Raw genomic sequence first — 27,698 nt, 5'->3', positions numbered from 1 at the left:
AAAGCCTTCGACAAAAAAGTATATTGTTTGTATAGAAACTCTCACAGCCCGTTCCTGGGCTGTTGGTGTCTGGGGATGGTGCTGTGGCGCCTTCTAACCCATTTCCCAGGCTGTGAAAGCTTGAAAAAAGCATTTTGAAGGCTTTTAAAATTTTAAATCGGGCTTTTTGTCCCATAGAGAACAGCGAGGCTGTGCCTGCTAAAGAGCAGGTGCAGCACTGTTGTTCTCACCGCCGGAGTGGCGGGCTGAAAGGGGACCGGGAGCTGCCTAAACGTCCACCCGGCACGCCCCGGGAATGCCCCCTGGGATGCTGGGAAAACCCCCCCCGGAACGCCGGCACAGGACTTTACGCCGGTGGGAAGGCCCCATCGATGTCCCGGGGTGGCTGCTACGGCAGTGCCAGGAGACCAGCATCCAGGCCTCCCATCCGGTGTTGGGGCCACTTACAGCGGCGTAAATAGCCCAGACACCGACGTGGGGGCCCCCAACGCCGGCACAGCCCCTTCCTGGCCTCCTGAGGACTTTTGTCCTCAGAAGTCACGAATGCGCTGTCAGAGTCATAATACTGCCACCATGTATGGATATTAAGCTAAACTTTATAAGAATAAACTCTTTAATGTATTATTTAACACATAATAGTATATTACTTGTTGCCACAATTATTTATATTTAAATAAAAAAATGCAAATGTTGTATATGTCAACAGTATAAGAGTTATCTTTCATTGTTACCCAAACACTGGAAAACTGGGAAGATCCTCAGACTTTTTTATGCTATACATTTTGAATGTGAGAACCCTTACCTTAAGAAGCATTTTACTCATTCTAAAAGACAAGTATTTCATAAGAGTTCCTCATTGCATGGTCTAATTTTACCATCGGAAAAATTGAAAAAAGTCCTTGGAAAAATATCCCCCTCTCAAATTGTTCCATACCCTTTGACCACCAAAGAAGATGATTTGGGATTATGGGGCCTGCATGGATAAAAGCAATATGGAATGGAAGCTGTAATAAGGAGAGGAACTGACCAAGATTGAAGAAGAAGAGTTGGTTTTTACATGCCAACTTTCTCTACCACTTAAGGAAGACTCAAACCGGCTTACAATCACCTTCCCTTCCCCTCCCCACAACAGACACCCTGTGAGGTAGGTGAGGCTGAGAGAGTGTGACTAGGTCACCCAGCTGGCTTCATGTGTAGGAGCGGGGAAACAAATCCCGTTCACCAGATTAGCCTCCGCTGCTCATGTGGAGGAGTAGGGAATCAAACCCGGTTCTCCAGATTAGAGTCCACCGCTCTTAACCTCTACACCACGCTGAGTGAAAAAGCTGGCTGGATCCAACTGAAAGCTTATTTATTGTTTTGCATCAGAATGATTTGTTGTATGGCATAAAATGGCATACATGAAACTCTTGTCATTGATTGTTTAAATATAAATTTAGCACCATTTCATGGTGGTGAATGAGATCATTTCTGAACTAGTTGCTTTCTATACTGGCTCCAATATTCAGCTAAATGGAATTTTTAAAGAAATCAATGAGAAACTGGGGAGAAATTTGGCTAGAGATAGAAATTAGGTTTTTATTGTGATGATTACAACTTGGGTTACCCCATGTATTATTTATATATTACAATCCTTTTGTCATAGGTTTTATAAAATTACTAGAAACTGGGACGAGGTTAGGATTAAGTTTTGTGGTAACAATTATTAGAAAATTTGGTAATTAAAATATGAAATCCTGAAGGCTGAAAAAAGAGTTTGGCTCCTAAGTTTTTGGGCTGGCTTTTAGAGCCAGTGAAAATTTGTCAATGCTTGCTCCATGATATACTCTTTCATGAAAAAAGAAAATATGTGGGTGCTTCAGAATCTATGGAGGCTAAAGTCATCTGGCTTCCAGCTGAACATTGTTCACCATAGCAATGGTGCTCCTCCATGCCTGTTAGTGTGAAGTCCAGAAAATTCAGGATTGGGGTTGGGTGCAGCTTTTCTGAATTGATGGGTGTTCTTTGCAGGGATGGAGGATAGGCTGAAAATAAACTGTTGGTTGTCTTGATGGTCTCTTGCAGTAACTGCCTATGTTCATTTTCCAAATAAGGCAGTGTCCAAAAAAGGAAACACAGGTGTATAAAGTTTGCCTCTGGGATTTTGCTAATATTTTAGTGAGCAACACAGGCTTGTATGGGGCTCTGCTGGCTGAATTAATGTGATTGACTTGACCCTTGTGCATATGTGTCTGCAGATTGTGTGAATTACATGAGTGGGAGAAATTTTCCTTGCCCATTACTGTATCCAGCCACTTTCCAGGGGTTCAGGCCAAGGACTAGCATTAGGCTGGAGTGTATGTTTATGGAGCGTGTGTAAACCCATAGGGACATGTACATAAAAGTAATTGAGGAAGAGGTAGAAACATCACAGATGGAGCCTGTTCCTTTGCTCAGCTCCCCCCTCCCTCATTGTAAGATGTGTAGGGGTTCATGCTTGTATCAGATACTTTTAACATTGCTAATGCTTAATGCCCTAACCTGGATAGGCCAGGATAGCCCAATCTCATCAGAACTTAGAAGCTAAGCAGGGCTGGCCTTGGTTAGGACTTGGATGGGAGACCACTGAGGAAGTCCAGGGTTGCTATGCAGAGGCAGGCAATGGCAAACCGCCTCCGTTCACCCCTTGACTTGCAAACCCTACGGGGTCGCCATAAGTCAACTGTGGCTTGTTGGCACTTTCCAACACGAGAAGAATTGCATACTACAGCATTTTGCATCTGGGATTTGATCCTGGATGGAGCTGCCTACTTTGGGTTTGCTAGTAAGAGCTAAAAAGAGTTCTTATGAAATAGACCAGTGGTACAGAGTAATGTGCCATCTATTTCAGCATCCTGCTTCCCACAGTGTGAGACCAAAGATAACCTTGGAAGGGGCACAAGGGCCATCCACTGCCTCTGCCTCACTCCACCCCAGTAACTTTTTTTTAGTGTTTAATACAAGAGAGTAACCTTGAAGACAAGTCTACAACATTATCAGCCCACCCGCCCTGCCCAGCATGTGAATTTAAATTTTAAAAACTATTCTTTAAAAAAAAACCTTAATGGCATATTGTTTTAAAGTAATGCGTATAAAACTGCCGTTCTTGGATTAGCTGACTAAGAAATGGAAGAAGGAATCAAAAGTGCATGGGTTTTTTGGTGATATTTCTACTCTGAGGTAACTTTGAAGAAGTAACGTTCCCTTTCTTCCCCTAAAAGGCCAAAGGCTTATGTTTCCTTTTGTGCTCGAACTGACCTTGATCTTATATGCGTTTACTCACGTTTACTTCATGTAAATACACACAGGATCATAAATATCTTTACCTTGGAAAATTAGACCTATTAAATTTAAGTGGAATATGCATTTTTAAAAAATATACCTGCAATACAGGTGCTGAGGTGGCAATGTAAAGGTGAGAAGTGGCTTTTTAATGTTTTCCTTATGTGCAGTTTGACTGCTGAAATTCAGCACAATGAGTAAAATAAGAAACAGTAAAAAAAGAGTAGGTTTAGTGGATTTTAGCAGGGCAAAGGTTAAGAAGCCACTCAACGCCCCTGACCCATTCATTGGATTTAAGTTTCAGCCCTAGCAGAGGTATTTCATAAAATGAAGTCCTCAAAAATTATTCATGATAAGGATAAATAAAATTATGGAACTAGCAGAAATGGCTAAACTGACAGCATTAATAAATCAAAAGGACAATGGAGACTTTATGGGGGAATGGGAGGTATGGAGAATGTACTGTGGAAATGAATTTAACCTAGCAAATATCCAAGGATTTGAATTAATCTAAACGTAAAGGTTTATATAAGTGTGTTATTATTAGCTTCTAAATGCTGAAGTATATGATATAATCCTAGGATAGTGAATGATTCAAATTAAAATATATGCAAAGGGGAATATTAAGAGTATAAACGGATAGAGGAGGATGGAGGGGAAGTCAACATTTTTTCTTTTCTTTTGCTTTTTTGGCATTGATTAAATTAGTAATGTTTATATATATTTTTAAATCAATACAATGCATACTGTTGTGATATTATTAAAAATAATAAAAACTTTAAAAAAATTATTCGTGATAAAATTACTTGTAATTCAGCCTTATTTCCAGATTGGAGCAAGGAACCTGGAAACAAACTGCATGTTTGTTTCAATCTGTTTCATTCTCACAGATAACTAGTTGCAGCTTCTTACAAATGCAAACAATAGCACAGTAACCTAATCCAAGGAGCTAACTAAAACAAAAAAGAAATATATGGTACTTTTAAAGATCGTTATATTTAGCGTTGCATGAACTTTCGTAGACTAAAGCCCACTTCTAATGGCTAAAATTGACAAAAAAGGTAAATAAATCAAACTGGCTCATAATTGCAGGATCTCAGTTTTAGCCACAAAGCAAGAGGCTTCACGTGACATGGAAAACTGAAAGTATTGGTTCAATCTTTCGAGCTGCCCTCAGCATGTGTAATGGATTTTTCTTTTTAAAGGCAATTTAAACTCACTCCACAAGGAATGGTAATTAGCGAGCCTGTGAAATTGCATGTTTGGGGTGTGGAGGGGCTGTGTTTCTAACTGTGGTCGTATATAAATAGTTTTTAACTGACCAAACTATTTTATCAAGTCGGTAATCTCCTTTATTTTGGAATTTTGTTTCTCAAGGTAAAATATTTTTCTATACATTTGTCAACTAATTAAAATAGTACCAAAAATAATTCTCAGTACATACTTATTTATATTCCCTTGCAAATTCTAGTTAAATAGCAAGAAAGCACTGGTTGGAGAAACTAACTTCACAGACACGATGAGACATCTGTTTTCATCACGACTGAGTATTTCTGATTGTCCCAATTGCAATTATAGGCGCAGGTGAGCTTATAACTTTTTAACTGTTATTTTTTAAGATCATGATATCAGTGTTTTGGATAACAAAAGACAGTGAATAGCACAAACTGGTTGCCTTGATCAGCTTCCATAAGTAGTCTTTGGCATATGTCACCAGTGCTTAATGCGTACCATGATGCATGTTTCAGTCTGTATCATGCCTACGTATTGGTATGGTTGGTTAAGTGATTTGTAAACGGGGGTGAAGCTGGCCACCAATTACTACATGGGACTAGTGGCTTCCTACTACAGCTAGAATGTGGCCAGTATGTTTCAAAGGAATTGAATGAGACCTGTAATGCTGATAATATTGTTGTATTTTTTTATTCATGAACAGATGTACTTGTGACGACTGCAGCCTTTCTCATATTCTTATGTGTGGAATCATGGATACACCAGTTACAGATGATATCCACAGTAACCAGCTAACTCTGCAGATTGATTCTGCTCCAGACTATCTGTCTGAAATCCCCCTACCTAGCATGTCATCTGGAAGCTCAGGGTCTGGTTCCAGCTCCCCCTTTAACGTACAGCAGGCAGAGAGACCAAGACTCATTCTGGCAGATAACGGTTCTGATCCAGCTTTGTGAGTGCAATCTTCTTTAACTCTTCGGTTATAACAAAATGAACAGCTTTGGGATCAGGTTCCATAGGGCAATACACAGAGGTTCTACATCTGCAGTGGGCTGTTTGAGCCCTACCCATGCCCCTGCCCCCCCCCCGGCATCAGTTTCCTATTTGTCCCCCCCCCCGAACCCCTTGTCCAGGATTTTATAAGATTTTAAAGACTCTAATCAGTTTGTAGCCAAAGGACTCCCAAGGCAGATAGGTTTGAAAGAAAAGTGCTTTTTCTGACCGTAATTAATTGCATCCTGAAACAGGCATATTCTATAACATTGGTTCTCGTAGGTTATCCGGGCTGTGTAACCGTGGTCTTGGTATTTTCTTTCCAGACGTTTCGCCAGCAGCTGTGGCCGGCATCTTCAGCTGCTGGCGAAACGTCAGGAAAGAAAATACCAAGACCACGGTTACACAGCCCGGATAACCTACGAGAACCAATGAACTCTGACCGTGAAAGCCTTCGACAATATATTCTATAACAGTTTATAGCCGTGTTGGCGAACCTATGGCACGCGTGCCGATTCTGGCACGCGTAGCCTCTCTGCCGGCACGCGCCCGGCCGCCTCCACTCACCCCCCCGGGGAAGCAGCCTTCCTTCCCCTTCCCCGGCTGGAGGCGAGGGGTCGAGGCGTGGCTTTGCCTGGCCCCGCGCCACAGGCGGTCCGCAGCGACTCCGGATTGGCTCCTCACGCCTGAGGTCGGACTGGGAGGCGCTTCAGAACGGGGGCGGGGACAGCGGGCGAGCCGGGAGCAGTCGCCCTCAGGGCCCGCCTGCCCGCCCGCCCGCTGCAAAAGGCCCCTGAAGGCCGGGCCGCCACCTGCGGCGCCTCCCCCACTCGGCCAAGAGGAGCCGCCGCCGCCGCCCCGGTTCTGCCCAGCGCGCAGCCCAGCTGAGCGGCCTGTGAAGCGGAGCCGGGGAGCGGGAGCGGCCCGTGCGGTGGGGGGGGGCGTGCTGCGGTGGCGGCCGGCGGGACTTGCGCCCAAGCAGCCCCCGGAGCCTCTGGGAGGAGGAGTAAGAAGGCTCCTGGCCCAGACTGGGCTCCGCTGCAGCTGCCAGAGAAACGCAGCGCAGCACGGCCCTCTCTGAAGCCGCAGCGTGCAGGAACGCTGCGGCCCCTTTAAACCCCCTCTCACCATCGGCAAGAGGAGGCGGGAGGCGGGAGGGAGGAAGACGCTTCTCCCAAGCCGGGAAGGAGAAGCGTCCCTGCACGCCACGCGGCACAGGGGTTGAAACCTCTCTCGGCTGCCGCAGAGGGAGGGAGGGAGGGAGGGAGGGGGGAAGAAGAGGAAAAAGCCAATCGCTCCCTCCCGGGGCCGGAGCATCCGCGTGGGAGCCGATCAGGTGGAGGACTTTTGTGGACTTGGGGGTGGGAAGGCTGAAGCCCGGTCGCAGGGAGCCGGCTGTGTGTGTGTGTGAAGGCTTTTCTCTCTTTTCTTCCTTTTTCTGTCACTCTCCTATTCTTTCTCTCCTCTTTCCCCTTCTCTTTCCCCGTCTCTTTCCCCTTCTCTTTCCCCTTCCCCTTCTCTTTCCCCTTCCCCTTCTCTTTCCCCTTCTCTTTCTCTTTCTCTTTCCCCTTCTCTTTCTCTTTCTCTTTCCCCTTCTCTTTCCCCTTCCCCTTCCCTTTCTCCTTCCCTTTCTCTTTCCCCTTCCCCTTCTCTTTCCCCTTCCCCTTCTCTTTCCCCTTCCCCTTCTCTTTCTCTTTCCCCTTCTCCTTCTCTTTCTCTTTCCCCTTCCCCTTCTCTTTCCCCTTCTCTTTCTCTTTCCCCTTCTCTCTCTCTCTCTCTCTCTCTCTCTCTCTTTCCCCTTCTCTCTCTCTCTCTCTTTCCCCCTCTCTCTCTCTCTCTTTCCCTCTCTCTCTCTCTCTTTCCCCTTCTCTCTCTCTCTCTCTTTCCCCTTCTCTCTCTCTCTTTCCCCTTCTCTCTCTTTCCCCTTCTCTCTCTCTCTTCTTTCCCCTTCTCTCTCTTTCCCCTTCTCTCTCTCTCTCTCTTTCCCTCTCTTTCCCTCTCTCTTCCTCCCTTTCCCTCTCCCTCCCTCCCCCCCTCTCCCTCCCTCCCCCTCCCCCCCTCTCTCTCCTTTCCATGCTTCCTTTCTGCCTTCTTTCTGTCCTTCATTCTTTCCTTCCTTCATTCCTTCTATCTGTCCTCCTTTCTTCCCTTCCTTCCTCCTTTCCGTCCTTCTTTCCTTCCTTCCTTCTTTCTGTCCTTCCTTCCTTCTTTCTGTCCTTTCTTCCTTTCCTTCCTCCTTTCCTTCTTTCTGTCCTTCATTCCTTCCTTCTTTCTGTCCTTCATTCCTTCCTTCTTTCTGTCCTTTCTTCCCTTCCTTCCTCCTTTCCTTCTTTCTGTCCTTCATTCCTTCCTTCCTTCTTTCTGTCCTTCATTCCTTCCTTCTTTCTGTCCTTCATTCTTTCCTTCCTTCTTTCCTTGCTTCTTTCCTTCCTTCCTTCTTCCCTTTCTTTCCTTCTTTCTGTCCTTCCTTCCTTCTTTCCTTCTTTCTTTCCTTCCTTCCTTCTTTCCTTCCTTGCAGATCGACCGCAGGCTTCAAGCTGCGCCCCCCTGGCACCTTGGTTGCCTGGGCCCACCACTGGCTGCCTTCCCACCTGGGAGGAGGTGGAAGACCTGGGGGAGCTGAGACACCCTCCAAGCCTTCTCTGCATAGCCTCCCCTAAGGTTGCCAACCTCCAGGTGGTGGCTGGAGATCTCCTGCTATTACAACTGATCTCCAGCCAATAGAGATCAGTTCCCCTGGAGAAAATGGCCACTTTGGCCATTGGGCTCTATGGCTGTGCAGTCTTCCTCCCCAAACCCCGCCCTCCTCAGGCTTCACCCCCAAAACCTCCCGCCAGTGGTGAAGAGGACCTGTCAACCCTAGCTTCCCCCCCCACACACACACCAGGAGATCTACGCCCGGTATGGCCCCCGAACGATGTTATAAATATGCAAATGGCCCTTGGCAGAAAAAAGGTTCCCCACCCCTGTTCTAAACTAAAACCTCATTATTCAGGTTAAATTGCCCCATTGGCACTCGGCGATAAATAAGTGGGTTTTGGGTTGCAGTTTGGGCACTCGGTCTCTAAAAGGTTCGCCATCACTGGTTTATAGTATCCTGAAATTGGGGGGTGGAGATTAAATTATGGTTAGAGGAGCAGTTCCAGTGTCCATCCACCCACCCTCAACTTCCCGTATGGCATGGAGTTGAAGAGGTAAGAATATGCACATTGTACCACTCATATTCACTTTAGTAGGCAGGGCACTTAGACTGCTGTGGGATGTGGTCAGCAGAATGTTACTCATCTAGCCCCAGAGCTACGTTAACGTACTTGTGGGGGAATTTCTTATGTTCTCTCACATCTCCATCTTGTTTCTTTTGATGCTAAAGTGGCTGGCCCCTATTCTGCTCTCTGAGACCCCTCACTTTGCCAATTGACAAGGGACGTGAGAGAAAGGTGAGGAGAAAGCTCAAAGAGGAGGGCATTCCAAAAGGCTACAGTTAAAAATGCCGCATCTCTAGTTGCCACCCACCTCATCTTTGCAAGTAGGGGCACAGAATAGTGCATTTTAAAATGAATTTGAAACATCCAGCAACATTTTGCTGCAAGTCCAGTGAATCCTGTGGCAGTTCATGGATTTTTTTGAATTTTGTTTTTCATTTATATCCCCACTTTCCTCCATGATGGGGACCCAAAGTGGCTTACACTGTTCTCCCCCATTTTATCCTCACAACAACCCTGTGAGGTAGGGTAGGCTGAGAGTGTGTGACTGGCCCAGGTCACCCAGCAAGCTTCCACTGCAAATCAGAGATTCGAGCCTGAGTCTCCCAGATCCTAGTCTGACACTCTTGCCCCTACTCCACACTGGCTGTTAGTTCAGATGGACTCTTAGTAAAGCTTTATGCAAAACATTCTAATAATGTGAAATAACAACTCTTGCCTTACTGTTCCTTTTAAATAAGTTAAAAGAAGAGTCCTGGAATCCAGGGGAACATCCCTATTTAAAATTTGGTATATGAAACGGTCTTGCTTGAGAATAAGGCTACCCACCGTCCAATCCTTTTGTGTCCACATTGTACTTTGTGTTTGTATCTTTAATATCCTTGGTTGTAGGATTTTCGTTGTGTGATATTTCTAGCAATGTATTGCTCTGTATCAGATTACTTGATCTCTCCTTTTATGGTACAGGTTTTGCTTTCAAGCTAGTAACTTGTACTGCTTAATGTTAAGCCTGTCAACAAGATTGTTATCCACGTTTTCAAATCCAGCATTTCTAAGTATTTTCCCCCCAAAATTTAATTTCTGTAAGTAAAATTTAAGCAGCAGCCACCTTGTTCCTAGATGAAGTTTCCTAACTGTAAAGTAATGAGAATCATACATGTTAGCTTTGCTTCTGCCACTCATGTCTGATCGAGCATTTTATAGAAGTCAGGCTTTTTCTTCGCAGTAATAGTGAAGATGAAGATGTTGCACCACTATCAGCAAAACTTACTGATATTTACCCCTTCAGTAACTTTGATAACACGGACATTGTCAGAAATGTTGATGGAATCCACAGTGAACTGAATGGTGGAGTCGAGAATGTGGCATTGAAGTATGAGGTACTGTTATTTTGAAATACGTTTTGTACTTTTGTCTGATGAATTCCAGTGTAACCTGAGAGATATATCTTTTGCCTTTAAACTATTTAGCACTCTCTCCGGGGAAGCAGTACTAGTAGCAGTTCGTCAGAAGATGATGCTGAAGAAGCAGGCGCTGAAAATGATAGTGAAATACCAAAAACCTCAGAGGGAAATTTAATGCTTGGCAGAAATGTGCTAAGGGAAGGGGAAGCCAAAAGGGATGGTCCGTTGCCATCATACACCCCTCAGCAGGTACAGCTAACTTTGTTCTTGACGCACATTTTATTAAGTGTAATTTATATTCTGCCTCTTTGTCTGAGCATTTCTGTAATGGAGGCAGCTAACCTGCCTGAGTTATTCAGGTATTGGATATTCTTCAGAAGAATAACACTATCTTGGGCATCAACCATTGGCATAGTATGTAGGCAGAGAGGTTTCTAAAATACAAACCAGCAAGGGGAAATACTCTGCCTTCTGTTCTACAAACATTATTTTTATCTTGGTTTTCTCCCTGTCCTTTACTCTTTATATTCAATGCACTACCATGAGATATTGCTTTTCTCTGTAGAGCCTTGCAAAAATCTATCCCTTACTGTGGCTGTCACCTTAACTATAGCAGTCTTCTTTCTGTGACTTTCTGTTGTCACGTCTTCTAACTAAATCACTGCTGTCTGTTCAGACCCTGTGAAACCATTCCTTATATTCCTGCATTGGTTTCCTGTCCTCTCCCATAGTAATCACAACCCTTTGACTTCAGAGCTCCCCATGAGTCTTCCCTTCTCTAATACGCTGCATTCCCATCCTGAGAGTTCCTTGCTTGCCCTTCAACTCTACTGTTTTCACCCACTGAAGCTCTTTTCCTTCATTAAATGACTCCACCCATTCTCCTGTTTATAGATTTTAGCCCGTTATACCCAGAACTCCCTCCCAGAATACCTAATGTCCAATTCCCTGTTCCTCCCAATCCATCTTTTCTTTTAAGCTTAATTAAGCTTTATTAAGGCTAGCCTGATCTCGTCAGATCTCAGAAGCTAAGCAGGGTCAGCCCTGGTTAGTATTTGGAATACCAGGGTTGCTGTGCAGAGGAAGGCACTAGCAAACCACCTCTGTTAGTCTCTTGCCATGAAAACCCCAAAAGGGGTCACCATTAGTCGGCTGCGACTTGACGGCACTTTACACACACAAGGCTTAATACCATAGAACTCCATTCTGTCACACCCTTTGTTATCCATATTCTTGTTTTTCCCCTCATTTTTACTTCTCCGTCAAAATCAGGGCAAGAACATATTTTTTGTTTCGGTTACTTTGCAAAACAGTTCATTTTAAATAACATGCACACTGCTACACTCACACACACGAAAGAACACAGCAGACAATGCAGAATAATCACACTGAGTGTAGATATACATTTTTTACTACTCAACTATTTTGTTTTTCTTGAGATAAATTGTTGGTAGGGATTTGACCATATCTTGATTATAATTGGGTAGGATTGTTGGGGTGAAATGAATAGGGAAGGGAGCTGTCCTGCAGACCAAGAGTTAACCATCCCTGTTAAATATTGTTTCCAGATATGTATGTTACTGTGTTCATTTGCTGATCAGCAATGGATAAGAACTTACTGACTCATTCTTTGGCTGACTGAAGTTCAGCTATTTATAACAGATTTCAACAATAACGTGTGTGATATTATAAGTGTGCAAAACCTAATTATGTCTGTCATGTCAGAATTAGGTTCTGCAGTTTAAATTTAGGACACTTGCTGATCTCTTTCTTCACCACCAGAGGCTGCAAAACCATCATTCACACAGCTTGCTGTTTTTCTTGTAGCCTTTGCTAGAAAAAAAATTATATATATATATATATATATATATATATATGTGTGTGTGTGTGTGTGTGTGTGTGTGTGTGTGTGTGTGTGTGTGTGTGTGGCTTTACCACTTGATATGACACTGTTTATTATTTTGAAATGTAAATACCCAACAAGTTGTCCTAGCTGCTTTACTAATAAGCAAAAATCCCTTAAATTCCTATCAAAATTTAGAGTGTAAGCGCTATGGGGTGGGGCCTGCCTTATTTCTTGTGACATTCTTTACTATTTATTGGAACAGATAGTTTGAAAATTGGGTAGCACAGAAATGCATATGGGGGTGGAAAGTGCTGTCAAGTCACAGCTTACTTATGGCGACTCCATAGGGTTTTCAAGGCAAGAGATATTCAGAGGTGGTTTGCCATTGCCTGCCTCTGTGTAGGCTGAAAGAGTTCTGAGAGAACTGTGGCGGGCCCAAGGTCACCGTGCAGGCTTCCTGTGGAGGAGTGAGGAATCGAACTGGTTCTCCAGATTAGAGTCCGCCACTCTTAAGCACTACACCACACTTGCTCACACAGAAATGCATGCATATATGTATTTCCTTTTTTATTTTGACAGGGTCTTGACATTTGATGTCACTGATCATATTTGAGCCTAAAGATATAGACCAATGACTATTCCACATCCTTACCTGAGCAATGGTTTGAAGATAGGGTGGTAACTCATATAAAATTAATGTGGCTTTTAGCCTGTTTTTTTTTTATAAATGTGACACATTCTGAGATTTAACAAATTACTTCTTGTAATTTTTCTGTATGGTTCAACTTGTACACTCTGTTTTTTTTTAATTACTTGCAGGCTGATCAGGGTTCAATTTGTTGTGAATGCCATGTATGTAAACAGGAAGCCTCTGATTCTGAAACAAGATGTCTTCCTGCTGGGCATCAGTTTAGGATCTCAGAAAATCCTGCCCATCCTGCTCTTCACCTTTATCCTCACATCCATGGACAAATACCCTTGCATACTCTTCCTCACTTACCTCCTCCACTAATCCATCCCTCATTATATGCAGCTTCCTCCTCTACACAGAGTAAGGTAAGCCTATCACAGCAGATGTCTGCAGATTTCCAGGAAACGATTTCTGCTCTGCTGCATTTGACCAGTTAAAAATAATTGACTTGCTCACTCAGCAAATGCTATCAAATATTAATTAAGGAGACACAATTTATGATCATTGCAATTTATGATCATTTACAGATCTTAAATAAATAGTTGCTGAAACTCTTATAAAACAAAAGCACATGAAACTATTAATTGAATGCAATTATAGAATTTCAGTTACACAAATTTAATTTTGTGTTGAGACTATAATTTTAGGTAAGAGTGAAAAACTTTGATTTTCTACTTGCAAACATTCTGTCAAAAATGCCTTCTGGCCTGCCAGGGAATATTAAAAAAAAAAAAAAAAAGGAATATATACAGCAGATCACAGGATCACATGGAAAGAGGAAAATGGCAATGGGGTACTTCTGCCAGCAAGGACAATAGGATCCCGAGTTTATAATGTGATTGATGTGCCAGTATTATCTTTTTGCAAAGGTTGACATAAAGGGAGAAAAGGAACAGGAAGCTACTAAACTTAGAGCAAAGAAAAGAGTAATGGATTTGTGTATTTAATTTTAAGAGGGTTGAATTATGAACTTCTCTATAAGGGGAAATTCAAGGGTGTTCGCATGGGGAGTAATATGTTTGTAAATTTTCTCCAGCATGGATAGAGAATAGTTTGACAGTTTGATTAAAAATAAGTGGTTTCCTGCTCCTGGTTCCTGTTTTATACAGAGGGCAGATGTTGAGTTTTTGGGGGGTTATTCAGTCTGAGAAATAAGCCCCAAGCTTGTAGAATTCTTAAAATGGCTACAGAGGATGTGTCAGCATGAAAGATTTATTTATTTATTTATTTTATTCACTTTATCCCTGCAGTGACCGAAAGTGGTCTTGGGTTCCAAAGAGATTTCAAGCTGCACCAAAGGCTTCTGGGACAAAGAAGCAAAAATGCCTGCTTGTGATAGTGAAGTCAAAGAACATCGTGGTGCATAGTTGTATAGCTTCCTGGACTTAGGCAAGCTCAAAGAAAATAAGATCCTTGGTGACGTCCATGACACCAATAAAACAAAGGGAGCTATACACATAAAACAGGCTAGGAACCACGAAGGTTGAGCCACAATAATTAAAAAGTATGTTACAAATATTTATTAAGTGCAATTGCCCTTTAAAATAATCAAAAACATAAACCTCAACACATGAGGAATCACATGAAACAGCTAAATTGGCTGCACAGTAAAAAAAAAAAAAAACAAGACCATACGCATTTGGGCCCATGGGGCCTTCTTTAGTGGTCACAATACAGTGTATACACACTCCTACAATCAGTAAATTACATAATCTGTAACACTCAATGCAGGTTGCATGTGAAACCTAGGGATAGAAAAATAATATAAGAAAATATATTTTAGTAATTGGGTTATAACCAAATTGGAAACTTTGTTTCATGTGTATGAAGTTTACCTTTTGAGGTTTATGTTTTTAACAATTTAAAGCACAATTGCAATTAATAATATATATTTGTAATATTATTTTTAATTATTGTGGCTCAACCTTTGAGGTTCCTAGACTTTGTTCATGACCTCACAGGGAAGGAAGTTCTTTCCATTCACCAGATTATTTTTTAAGGACTGAAGCCATTGGCCCCTCTCCTCCACTAGAATGGGATGCATTTGTGGGTTCTATCTTGTGGAACAATTTGTCTTGTTATAACAGTGACAGATGAACATTTTCTGAAAAGAACAAGCAATCCTGAATACCCCTTGATTATATTTCCAATTAAATCCTATGACAAAGTTCAACTGAACAAGCTGCTAGAATAACAGTAGCCTAAACCTGAGGCCTCGGGCAAAACCCTGTGTTTAATGGACTCTGAAACCAATGTTCTACCTGTTCTCTCATGGTCATTGATATCACTGAACCAATTCTGTTTCTCATACAGGAATCACGTTTAGCACTGTTATTTTCTTTTCTTTTTAAACAAAATCCCAGAATTTTGCCAAAAATCTCAGATGGGAGTCATACCTCAGCAAAGGTGTTTTTATTTGTGGTTTACCACAGATGGTGTTGTCCAGATTTGAGTGCAGGGAAGTAAAGTCCATTAACATCCTAAATACAGGGTCTGCTCTATTCTTGCATGTCAATCAGTGTGACTGACAGAGCCCTAGGAAGGCATATCAAGAAGTTATATTAATTGCTTCACATTGACCAAGATGGCCATAGCTTGTACCCTGTCAGTCTGCTCAGCAAAGTTTGAAATCTTCTTCCATCATAACATTTTCTCAGGAGTGTGACTAGTGATTTTGAGTGGACGGAAATAAGAAGAATGTTAATTAGAAAATACTCTTGTTGTAGGCGCTGGTCCAGAATCATGCAAACAAGTATCAAGTGCTCAACACATCACTCCAAGATCATATCTACCCAAGTTGTTTTGGGAATACTCCAGACTGGAAAAGTTCTAAATTTCTAAGCATTTGGGGATCTGAAGTCATGAATGACAAGAACTGGAATTCCTCTGCCTTTTTGCAAGATGTGCTTCCTGGTAAGGGTAAGGTTATCATTCTGCTTCACTCTAAAAAGTTGCATTTTGATTCTGGCTATTGAAGACTATTTTCACAGTAAAGCTGCTTTGTTCTTTGTTCTGAACAAGATTTACTTTCTAGATTCCCTTTTGGAGGTGTTAATTGTTGAACAATATGAGAGAAGAACAGAGCAGAACTGAAGAATTGTCTGTTTTGCCTGTGCTAGTTACATTCTGGCATTGTAAGAATTTAGAGCTTAGCAGATATTGTGAGCTGTAGGTCAAACAGAATCCCATCAGATCTTTACCTTTAGTAACAAAATTTATAAAAATGGTTCATTCACATCTGTTTCTGTATAATAATTCCTTTTTTGTGCGATGGTGGGGGAGGTTTCAATAGTAATGAACTGTTTTTAGTTGTGTAAATAAAACATCTATTCAAAAGACATGAAGATACATAATGGTGCATAATTTGCAGCTTCAATATATACATATTCTGGAGTAATGTAGAGTCTGTGCTGATGTTCATTTGTAAATAATTTTTTAAAAAAACATATGTGGTCTTATAAATAGTAGACACAACAAATTAGATGTGCTTAAGCCCATCTGTTTCAACCAATTATTTAATTCTTACCAGAGTTCAAAGTACTGCATTTGTTTCTAGGTTGGAGCTTTTCTGAACATTTCTGTGTGACTTCAGTTCTGTTATTGGAGGAGGAGAATTAGGTGCTAAGGAAGGGCACCATTGTTCGCGCCTTTCCAGAGCAGTGTTTCAGTGGCTCTGTATGCCTGCTTTTGGCTCAGAGTTCTTTCTTCCTTTTTGTATTATTATCCAAAGCAACCAGGACAGAATGCATCTGAATGGGAAAAAGCTAGATGGAGAGAAGCGTAATTGTTTCCCCTCTTCAACAGAAAATTGCCTTCCCCAAGCTGGGGTTTTTTCTTCATTTGCAAGAGGAAGTATAGATGGATCCTGTCTCTTTCCCCCTGCAACTGGAAAAGCAGCATGCTAAAGGGAGTCTTTTTTGGGCTGAAAAGCAGCCAGAGGGAAGAAGAATAACCTTTCTGCAGCCATAGACATGAAGTACTGGATTTACAGTTCTGTTGCAGATGATCTTTCTTGCTTACTTTCAGTGTTCTTGGTTTTCCTTTGTTAGAGTAGAGAGCTACTTAGAGGAGATAATGTAGGATTTTTATCATGGCTAAGGTTTTTCAACACCCACCCTACCTAGTGGAAGGGCTGCTGCTCAGTGGTAGAGCTTCTGCTTTGTATGCAGAAGGTCCCAGGTTCAATCCCTGGCATCTCCGGTTAAATGGACCAGATAGGAGGTAATGTGAAAGGCCTTTACCTGAGACCCTGGAAAGCCACTGCCAGTCTGAGTAGTAAAAAAATAGTAGCATGTAAAAATAATGAATAAATCTTTCTTCAGAGCTATTATTTAGGGTAGCTGACTTGATCGGGGAAGTGAGGAATGAATTGTTTAACTCTCCTTGTACATCTCCAGTGGCATTGATAGTGGCTTGCAGAGTGGATACTGGGGGGTGTTTAGATCAGGGGAGCAGCACCATTTCCCAGATCAAAATTTTTGGCACTGCAAAGTTGCCTTGAAGAAAAGAAAAGATGTCTGATTGACATCTGTTTTGTCCCTTGAGTTTCAGTTCTCCTGGAAGCAGATATGCATTGACAGGCAGATTCTAGCCTGAATAATTGGAGAAGCAAATGCAAAACAAAGTTATAATTGATCTATATTTATAATACTTTATTGATTAGTTACTGCTGTGCTCTGTGTTGCACATGGCGGGATGATGTTTTCTTGATGATAGACACTCCAGCTTCCCTAATCTGTATTTCATCTTTGCAAAGCTGAGATGGGAACATGAAGACCTTGTTCCTTCCTTCTGGCTCATGTGCAATAGATACTTAACAGCATGAATTTAAGGACATACAAGAGCAAGACCCAGTGTGATGTATTGAGTACACTGTTGGAAGGGGTGGAGAGATCCTTGTTCAAATCCCTGTTCAGAAGCTGATCTGTACCTCTTAACTGATCTCCACAAAGTTTTGGCAAGAAATATTACCTTGATCCTGAGAAAGGATGCAGTCACCTCTCTGATGACTTTGGGTCTTTGTGCTGATTATGCACGCCATTTCCGACCATCAGAGGCTGCCTCGCTCTCCCCCTGCATTTCCCCGTGTTTTGCCTGCGTTTTCAAATTCAAGATAAAACAAGTCTCTGAAAACGTGGGGAAATGCAGGAGGAGAGCGAGGCAACCTCTGACGGTCAGACACGGCATGCATAATCAAAACAAAGACCCAAAGTCCTCGAAGGGGTGACGGCAAGGGAAACAGCCGTGCTTAAAAAGGCATAATGTTTGCGATTTGGGCATTTTACATTTAATAATGCCAATTCCAACAAATATTTTGCCCTATGTTGGCTGCCACAGCAGATTGCATAAGTAGTGGAGCATTTATACTAGTCATTTTGATTTAGTGCCTTACCCTACATTTTAAAAGCTTTTGGGTGAACAGTGCAGTGTTTTGTAGGTTACTGTAGCATTGAACTTGGGTATTAATAGAATTCTGTTAACTGTTCCATGTTTCTTCTTCCATTTGAAGGAAGTGATATGGTGACATCAACACTTTTGGAAATGAAACCTAATGTTATATCTAGTAATGAAAGAATGGTAGTGACTGATAGCAAGAAGAGGGAAAATGTGTTAAAGAAAAAATGTCTGTACCATTTCCAAGATGCTGTTATGGACACTAGCAAGGTTGTTATGGCAACCTCTTCGGCAACCTCTTCAGTCTCCTGCACACCTACTACAGTTCAGTCAAGCAACAACCAGTTTAAAGTTTCATCTAAAAGATTATCATCACTAGGTAAAGCCTTTTTCTGCTTGTTTTCTCTATCCCTGCAAAATGTGTTTGAGTCACATAGAAATGTTCAACTTCAGTGGTGGAATTGTTTTGTAAAAATACCAGTCTTCATCTTGATACCTTAATGTTCAAGGGAGATAGCACATTAGGGTCCATTTAATACCTCTTCTGACTTTCCTTTAACAATATATGCAGGAGCTGTACTAATGTTCAAATCTCGAATATACAGTTGTGTCTTGAACATGCACACTTCCTTTGATTCTGACATTCAACCTTCAGTGCTGCAGATACAGTGCATTTTGCACTTCCCTTTGAAAACCTGTGTGGATAAACTGGTCTTCAAGCCTGCAACATAGAATTCTGTTCTGATACTAGAAGTGTTCAGCAACGATTCTGTAGAGCAAACAAGGGAGATACCAAAGCTCAAATTCTCAATTAAGGATGTCGTTAGATGAGCAGTTGGGGATCATGCTCAGTTTACTTACTTTAAACCATGTCTTTGCAAAACCGGATTCACAGAAGAAATCAGTGTATGCATAGAGGGTAGTAATATATGTGCTGCCGAAGTGAGCATAGATATTCTGTCAGTACCAATGGACAGATTAGTGTAAGGAAACCTCTAGCTATATTCTTAGCATATTAAGGAAAAATTAAGTTGCCATATTACAGGAAACAGCATTATATTGCACGTTTAGTTTTCCCCCCATATGCTACAGCTAAAAGTACTGTTCTAAGAACCACAGAGTTGTCCGAATCAAACAGTAAATAACAGGGCTCTTCAGAACCCAGTAATTTGGGGTTCGTGACTGCATCCGACAACAATCTTAATTTTATTTAAGGGGGGGGGTATTTGGAGTTAGCACTGTTGGGATTGGGGGAGTGTCCTCCCCCCAGTCTGCTTTTGGCTCTGACAGAGGAAACAGAGGCAACTGTTTCATTCAAAATGCATTCAAATAAAATGCAGTTAATTCTGAACTATTATATGGGTGCCTGTAATTTAAACTTTGCAGTGATAATCTTGTATTTTTTTTCAAATGGTTGCATTTCGATAATCTGAGTGATTTCTCTCCTCCCCCCCCCCCATTTAGGTCAAGTGTTTCACAGTATCAGTACAGAGGATCACTCTTCATCACCTGCACCTCAAAATAATTCTACTTGTTTAGCATTGCTTCCTTCTCTCTCTCCTGTGATGCTGTCTCCAAATTCTGTTCCTCATCTCCAAAGTCCTGATTCTCCATCTTTCTCTGAGGTTACCGCAACAGCTTCTGGCTTTGGGGATCCCTGTTCAGATCTTTATTCTACAACAGTTGCACCTCCTTCATCCACAGAGTGTTTGATCAGTGATCCATCTAGAGCTTGCAGGCAAGATTTTGTTTTTGTCTTTAAATTTGACTTTTAGAATTGTAGTAAAAATGCCAAGTTGTTTGGTTGCAACCCAACCATATATGTCATTAACGACTGGATAAATTGTTTTGGATAGTTGCAGCAGCAACCGCAGAGAAGTTTTATTTCTGTGATGCGACTCTTGTCTTTGTTCACCCAATTAACTTGCTTGACTTTTCTCTGTATATTGAGATTCAAGAGTGAGTTCTTGTACCTGGTGATGCTGATTAATATCGGTATGCCTAAGTATGATTACAGGGCCGCTGCACAACAGATCATCTCATGTCCTTGTTGTCTTTCTTCTGTTTGTTTTTCAACATATCTACGATTACTGTGTCAGTTTACTATTAAACCACTGTTCCAGGATTGCTTGCAGAGTTAACAACACACATATAGTTCTGCCCCTAGATCAGTAGTCTTCAGCATTTCCATACCTACATGAACACATGAAGCTGCATTATACTGAATCAGACCCTTGGTCTGTCAAAGTCAGTACTGTCTACTCTGACCGGCAGCAGCTCCCCAGGGTCTCCGGCAGAGGTCTTTCACATCATCTACTTACCCAGACTGGAGATGTCAGGGATTGAAGGGCGGCTGCTGCTGAGTGAAAACAAGGAGAAGAGGCGGGGAGGTGGCAGTAGTAGAGTCACTGGGCCTACCCTACCTGCCAGATGTCCTGCTTCTCCCTCCTCCTGCCCCAAGAGAAGGAGTGGGGGGGGGGTCTCAGGTGCTGTGACTGAGTGGGTGTATTGTTCTACACCCAGCACAGCAGGAGGCTTCGTGTAGGAAGAGAAAGGATCAACATTTTGTAATTTGAAGAAATTCTTTGTAGTGGTTCAGACTAATCTGCCCTAAAATAAGGAATCTAGTACTGATATAAGGACGATAAGACACACTTTATTCTGCAAAGTGAAAGGAAAAAGAAGCTAGAAAAGTAGGTGAACAGTTATTAACCATGACTGTTTAAAGATAAGAAAAATGTACTATAGCAATCATACTAGGTTATCCCAAAGCTATAACTAGTATATACAGTTTATAAGTGTGAAATAAGCTCAGGCTACAAAGTCTATGAAACACTGTACTATGCTACAGAAGTTGACTGCCATGTCAAGTCATAGGTTTTAATTGGAAGATACAATCATATTCCAAACCTCAAACAGTTTATCTGTCCCCCATTTCTTATATTTCTTGATCTGAAACAGAAATAGAGAGGCAGTACATCTTTTAGTCAAGATCTGGTAGTATATTTTAAGATTAAACTTGGTTGCTTGGTAAATAAATATAATCTTTAATTAACAAACATTTATTTATTTATTATTGATTTTTATCCTGCTCTCTTTTACAACCCCAGAAAAATTAAATCAGTTATTAGAAATAAAAAAAACTACAGATGTTAATTTTCAGATTGATTTTGCTTGTATTTGCTATACTTCTGAAGGATATTGATGTTGTAGGCTAGAAGGGGGAAATTCTGTTCATATTTATTTGGGTAGCATACGATGTAGAGCTTGCTTTCAAGTAGGCGGTTGTAGAACCTGCAAAAAAGGTTGGCTGTTCAGCCAGTTGGAAAATAAAAGATTTCCTGCTGCTGGAAGAGGGTGAGTGTCTGAAGGCCTCACATTAAGTCTTGTGGCGGAGCAATGAAGCCTCATGCTCCATAAGTACGATGAAAAAGTAAAGCAGGAAAAATATAACTTGAGTTCTTGGTACTTCCCTGCAAAAGTATGTCCTATTTGTCTTGTGATGGAATTTGAAATTCTTGTTCCGTGGATTCCTGTTTGCCATTAATCTGTTGCTTATGGCTGTTGCCTGGCTCTGACAGGTTTTATTCTGTGGAAGTACAAATTGAATAGTGACAGAGAAGGGTGGATGTTCAGCTGCTTTTATTGAAAAACGTCCAACATTTGTTTTCAGTTTGATTTTATTGTCTAGTCAAGGTCTTGGAAGAGTCACTGAAAACAAGCTGCTTACTTGTTGGTATCAGTTATGATCTCTTGCTCCAAAGGTGCATCTGTGTTAGACTGAAATCATGTGTGCATTATAAAGTGCAGGAAGATGGAAAGACAATTGTAAATCAACTTTATTGCGCTGCCATCAGTTAACTCAGAACCTAGAACAAGTGTAGTTTCCCCCCCCCTCCATATGTCAAAAACCTGTTAATGTTCTGGTTTTCACATGTGTACAATTAACAACAGCAGGGAGGAGGTTAAAAGATCTATTTTCCATCTTAATGTAAGAGCCAGCATGGTGTAGTGGTGAAGAGAGGTGGACTCTAATCTGGAGAAGCAAGTTTGATTTCCCCACTCCACATGAGCGGCAGACTCTAATCTGGTGAACCAGGTTGGTTTCCCCACTCCTACACATGAAGCCAGCTGGGTGACCTTGGGCTAGTCACAGCTCTCTCAGAGCTCTCTCAGCCCCACCTACCTCACAGGGTGTCTGTTGTGGGGAGGGGAAGGGGAGAAGATTGTAAGCCGGTTTGATTCTTCCTTAAGTGATAGAAAAAGTCGGCATATAAAAACCAACTCTTCTTCTTAATGTAGTGATCCTGACTGTGAAGGCCATCATTGTGAGGACAGCAGTATATATGACCACCAGCAATATGATGGTGAGGACAGCCAAGATGAAGACAGCTGTTCAGAGCATAGCTCTAGTACCTCAACATCTACAAACCAGAAAGAAGGAAAATACTGTGATTGTTGTTACTGTGAATTCTTCGGCCACGGAGGAGTAAGTTCACATCGTATATTATTTTTAGGTTTCTTTCTTTCGACGTAGGCTGTGTCTGCAAAACATACTAGCTAGAGCTGCAGGGTTTACAGTGCGATCCTATGCGGAGTTACTCTAGCCAAAGCCCATTGGTTTCATTGTACTGTGGATAAGTTAATAACTTGATTTGGATGCCACAGTGAAATTTGTGCTTGATCAAGCTTGCAAGTGTTTGTTCAAGCTCTGCATGCTAGACAAGGAGGGAGGTGGGAGAAACAAAAGCCATGTGCAAGTACAGCAACAAACTGTACTGAAACGGAGTCTAATAGTTGCATCCTCTCATGATGTCTGAATGCAACCTAAATGTCTGCTGTGGGGGTGGAAGAAGAAGGAGTCCCTAGCTTTGCCCGTCTGTTCTCTCCTGCTGCTTGTGAGGCTACTGTGTAGGGGTAAACCATAGCTTTGCGGCTGCTGCATTTGGATGTCCCAGAACGTGTCTGATGAAGCTCCATATGATAGAGGAGGGAAGTGGGAAGAGCATGCTCAGGCATCGCAATGAGCTGTTTGTGCCAGATTAGAGTTTAATGGCAGCTTTTCATGACAGCTGAATGTAGTCTTTCTGTCCTACACTATAAAGCACTTTACTGATGAAGTTATTGGGTGTATGCAGCAGTATCTTCTACAAAGCAGTTCTTTCTATTCCAAATTTAAAATACAACAACAAAATACCTTCAAACAAAGTAAATCACTAATCTAACTTAAGACATTTATATGCCTGCCTTTCTTGCTAAATATAGGGACCCAAGATGGGAGTAACATCATAAAACTACAATTTACACTACATGTAAAATGCCCAGTAATAATACCTGCATTTTCTATTGTATCCCAAACAAATCAGGCAGAGTCATAGGTCTTTTTGACTTCTCAAGGGAATCTTCCTCACTTCCTCGAAAACTTTGTTTCATAAAATAGGGGCTGTAACTGTAAAAAAATATGAATGAGAGGCAGGAGGAGGTGCCGCAGAGGTTCAACTATGATGGTCCCTGACTGTGAAAGGCTTTAAATTTAATGAAAGACTCAGGAAAACTCATATGGAAATAAATGTTTATAGTCTTCATGGTGCCACTGGATTTGTGTTTAATTTTTCAAGACAAGCACATCTACCCCTTGGCATTTAGAACTAACAGCTGTCACATTGAGTTAAAAGTGGACATAAATGATCAGCCAGTGCACGTATCTCCATATTGGTATAATGGGAGTAAAAAGTCTAGCTTTTGACAGCAAGCTGGCTGCTGCATTTTGAATTAATTAAAGAGTCTGAGTTGTTTCAAAGGATGAGCCCATGCAGAGTCAAGCCTCATGGTTACTAAAGCATGGATTAGGGGTGTGCACTGAGAAAAATCTCATAACTTCAGATCTGGGTTTTGGGGGGGATTTTTACTACGACTGCTTGTTCTTGGGCAGCACGTTGCTGGTTCAGGATTCAAACCATGTGGTTCTAGAGTTCAAGACCATGTATACGAGGGTCTGGGGCAGCTGTTTATAAATATAACGGTACCAAATTTACACTGAACATAGTCCTTCCTCTAATCTAAAGACCCCCCAGTTTCAAGTGAATTAGACCAGTGGGGTCAGTTTTATAGATATAGACCTTGAAATAGATGCCTTTCGGCACAGACTCTTCTCTCCATGGATTCCTAAAACGGCAGTCAAGCAACAGCCTGGCAGGAGAGCTCCAGTCGGCCATGGCGTGCCAGCGTTGTGTAGTGGGTAAGAGTAGTGGACTCTGATCTGGAGAACCGGGTTTGATTCCCCACTCCTCCATATGAGCGGTGGACTCTAAGCTGGAGAACCAGATTAGTTTCCCCTCTGCTCCACATGCAGCCTGCTGGGTGACCTTGGGCTAGTCACAGTTCGTTTTCGTGGCTTCTGTGCAGTCCCTCATGGGACTGCGCATGCGCAGGCCAGCCACGGAGATTAAAAAAGCTTATGGAAGAGTCGGCTCCCTAGGAGCGCCCCCCTCCCCCCGTCAACGACCAAGCCTTAACGGCTGTTCCCTGTCCAACTGTCATTTGACGGGGGGGGGGGGGCACTCTTCCCTCAGTTCTCTTTCTGCCGCCGCGGAGAGATCAGTATTTAACAGTTATTCCCTATAGTGACTGAGGTGAAACAGAATTACTGCATTGCCTTCTTCCACTGAGGGAATATTTTTATTAAAGAAGAGTATTGATCAAACAACATGGCGCTTTTTAAGAAATGCAACTCGTGCGGCACAAAAATGGCCTCAAATGACGAACACCAGGACTGCCTTCTATGTTTAGGAGAAGGCCATATAGTGGCGTCATGTAGATCCTGCTCCTTTCTTTCTGATAAGTGCCGCTGAGATCGCGCAAAGAAATTGAAGGCAGCACTGTATGAGAAAGCCTTCCAGCCCGATACCGGGAAGCTTCCTAGTAACCCACTAAATAAGAGATCTAAAGGGGTTACAGAAAATCCTAGGGCTTCATCGGAACCACCGGCGAAGAAGCATAAGGAGAAAACTAAGCATTTATCAAAGGGCTCGGATGTAGTAAGAGGGGGCTCCACTCGTTCGGCACCGGTGGGGCCGGCTATAAACACACTTAATGAAGGGCGGAGAGATATCTCAAGATCACCTTCCCCGCTGGCAGGCTGACCGAGGCATCGGGAGCCATCCAGGAGAGGCTCAAAGTCCCCGAGGGACAGATCTAAGTCCCCCCATACCATCTCTCCTAAACAACGAGGTCATAGCCCGCATAAGAGCCTGCAGACTGCGGCAGCTACTGCTTTAAGGCTCCCTCCTACCCCATCACCTTCGGGGGTGGAGATTATCGATTCATCCTCGGGTGAGGAAGAATTGGAGGCGCCCGATATTATGGCATCTGACTCAGAAGACCTACCTGAGACGGGGGTTCAAGAATGGGATCCTCGACCCCAGTTCCAAGGCTGGAACCCGTGGGGTTTCTGCCCTCCACCGTGGTATGCACCATTTCCATACGGAGGGTATCCGTATGTCGACGACTACCGGCGCCATGACGACTTCCGACGTCATGCCGGGGGCGACGGATTCCGATGTCATAATGCAGGCGACGGCTACCAACGTCAAAATGCCAACAACTATCATCGAACAACTGACGCTGGTTGTCTGCAGCCCGGAGTAGCACCAGAACGATCAGGTTCGAGAGCGAGAGGCCCAACAATGCAACTGCGCCGGGAATCACAGCCCATGCCTGAGTTGGGACGAGAAGTCCCTATGCCGTCGGCGTCGACAGCAGCCGACGTCAGTGTTGCGTGTGAGTCAGCTCCACGGCCCAGGCAAGTCATCGAGGAAGGAGACTCCTGTGATGAAGCTGAACATGCATCAGAACTGGGTTCGGAGGACATGTACCTTCCTTCTCCAGGGGATATAGTGGGGGATCCCACCCCAATATCCCCTACAGAGGACATAAAGTTGTTCTCGGAGCTCCTCCTCCGTATGGCCAAAGTGTTGGGGATAATGACCATACAAACAGATCCCAAGCCGTCGGACTCCATTATGGGGGTGTTGTTCAGTTCTGATTCAGGTCCAGCTAGACTACCACTGGTTCAAGGGATAAAACAGATAGCTATGGCCACGTGGGGTAAACCTGCATCAGTAATAGCATCCATTAAAAAGATAGAGAATTTGTACGGAGTAGATGAGGAGGAAGGTCAGTTTTTATATAAACATCCTCCACCAAATTCAATAATTACAGATGTTTTAGCAGCGAAATATAGATCTGGATCACACTCCGCTCCCCTAGACAAGGAAGGGCGCAAGCTTGATGGTCTAGGGCGAAAATTTTATTTCTCAGCTGCCCTAGGCATTAGAATTGCTAACTTCAGTGCACTGTCTGGCCGATACCAAATGTCCTTATGGGATAGGGTATCAGAAGTGATGGATGACCTGCCTGAAGAAAAAAGGGCCCTATTGATTTCCATACAAGTAGAAGGTAAAAAATTGGGCAAAACTCAGATTGCTGCTTCTAGGCATATGGCAGACTGCTCAGGTAGGGCCATTGCCTTGAGTGTAGTGCTTAGACGCCACTCTTGGTTACGGGCGTCATCCTTAACACTTGAAGTCAGAGCCAGAATTGAGGATATGCCGTTTGATACAAAAGCCCTATTCTGCGAAAATACCGATGAGGTGTTGCATAACCTTCGGAAGCAGAAGGCTACTGCTAAATCTTTGGGGGTTACCCAACAATCTGGCCCTTCATACAGGCCTCGACCTTACAATAGGCAGCCTCAATCCTACTATACTGGCAGGTTTAGTAGAAACCAGTCCTGGGGCTACCAGAGGCAGCAACAATCCCAGTCACATTACCAACCCAACCCTCAGCAAGGTAAAAGATACCTTGGAAAGGGGGAAAGGGAAGGAAAGGGGGGTACCCCCCCCCGGAACAAAATAATAAGAAAGGTTCGGCATGACTGCCTGATGGCTCATTAGTTACTTTTTGTTCTGCAATTCCAATGTTTGGTAACTGTCTCTCTAAATATTACAGTAAATGGTCACAAATTTCGAAGGACTCATGGGTATTGAATATAATACAACAGGGGTATTTTATTGAGTTCTCCTCTTTTCCTGGGTGTATGTCTCAACCTACTGTAACTGGAATACCACAACAAGAGTTGTTAGATGAGGTCAACTCCCTTTTACAGAAGGGAGCGATTCGAACCCTCACACCCACTGAGGATCAGATGGGATTCTACTCCAGATATTTCTTGATTGACAAAAAGGGAGGAGGAAAGAGACCCATCTTGGATTTGAGAGCCCTGAACAAATTTGTGAAAGTACGCAGGTTTAGAATGTTGTCCCTACTGTCTCAAGATATGTGGCTTGCGGTTTTAGACTTAAAAGACGCATACTTCCACATTGCCATCCATGCAGCTTGTAGGAGATATTTGAGATTCTCATGCGGGGGAATCAATTACGAATATGCAGTACTACCTTTTGGATTATCTCCGGCTCCTAGAGTGTTTACTAAGGTCATGGCGGAAGTGATAGGGTACCTAACGCTGCAAGGTTGTTGCATATTTCCGTACCTGGACGACTGGTTAATGGTGGCTAGTTCTCAACATGAGCTGTCACGGTCAGTGATGATCACAACCAGTACTCTTACAGAACTGG

At 42.8% G+C, this 27,698-nt stretch overlaps 1 protein-coding gene and 1 non-coding gene across 2 annotated transcripts in view; both read left to right on the top strand.

Annotated features, from left to right (window-relative positions):
- Window positions 1–27,698, top strand: part of FAM193A (family with sequence similarity 193 member A) — a 51,658-nt gene that overhangs the window by 6,412 nt on the left and 17,548 nt on the right. The window contains exons 3-11 of the mRNA XM_056862641.1: window positions 4,772–4,884; window positions 5,237–5,485; window positions 9,955–10,108; window positions 10,199–10,381; window positions 12,798–13,034; window positions 15,396–15,582; window positions 18,179–18,442; window positions 19,528–19,801; window positions 22,366–22,552. Of these exons, the coding sequence (XP_056718619.1) occupies window positions 4,772–4,884; window positions 5,237–5,485; window positions 9,955–10,108; window positions 10,199–10,381; window positions 12,798–13,034; window positions 15,396–15,582; window positions 18,179–18,442; window positions 19,528–19,801; window positions 22,366–22,552 (1,848 nt within the window). The remainder of the gene's footprint in view (window positions 1–4,771; window positions 4,885–5,236; window positions 5,486–9,954; window positions 10,109–10,198; window positions 10,382–12,797; window positions 13,035–15,395; window positions 15,583–18,178; window positions 18,443–19,527; window positions 19,802–22,365; window positions 22,553–27,698) is intronic.
- Window positions 16,799–16,869, top strand: TRNAT-UGU (transfer RNA threonine (anticodon UGU)). The gene has a single exon. It is a non-coding gene; the product is annotated as a tRNA-Thr (tRNA).

The sequence above is a fragment of the Euleptes europaea genome, chromosome 17, assembly GCF_029931775.1.
Source record: "Euleptes europaea isolate rEulEur1 chromosome 17, rEulEur1.hap1, whole genome shotgun sequence".
Lineage (NCBI taxonomy): Eukaryota > Metazoa > Chordata > Lepidosauria > Squamata > Sphaerodactylidae > Euleptes > Euleptes europaea.
The sequence above is the reverse complement of the archived record's forward strand: the minus strand, read 5'-3'. Positions and strand labels throughout refer to the sequence as shown.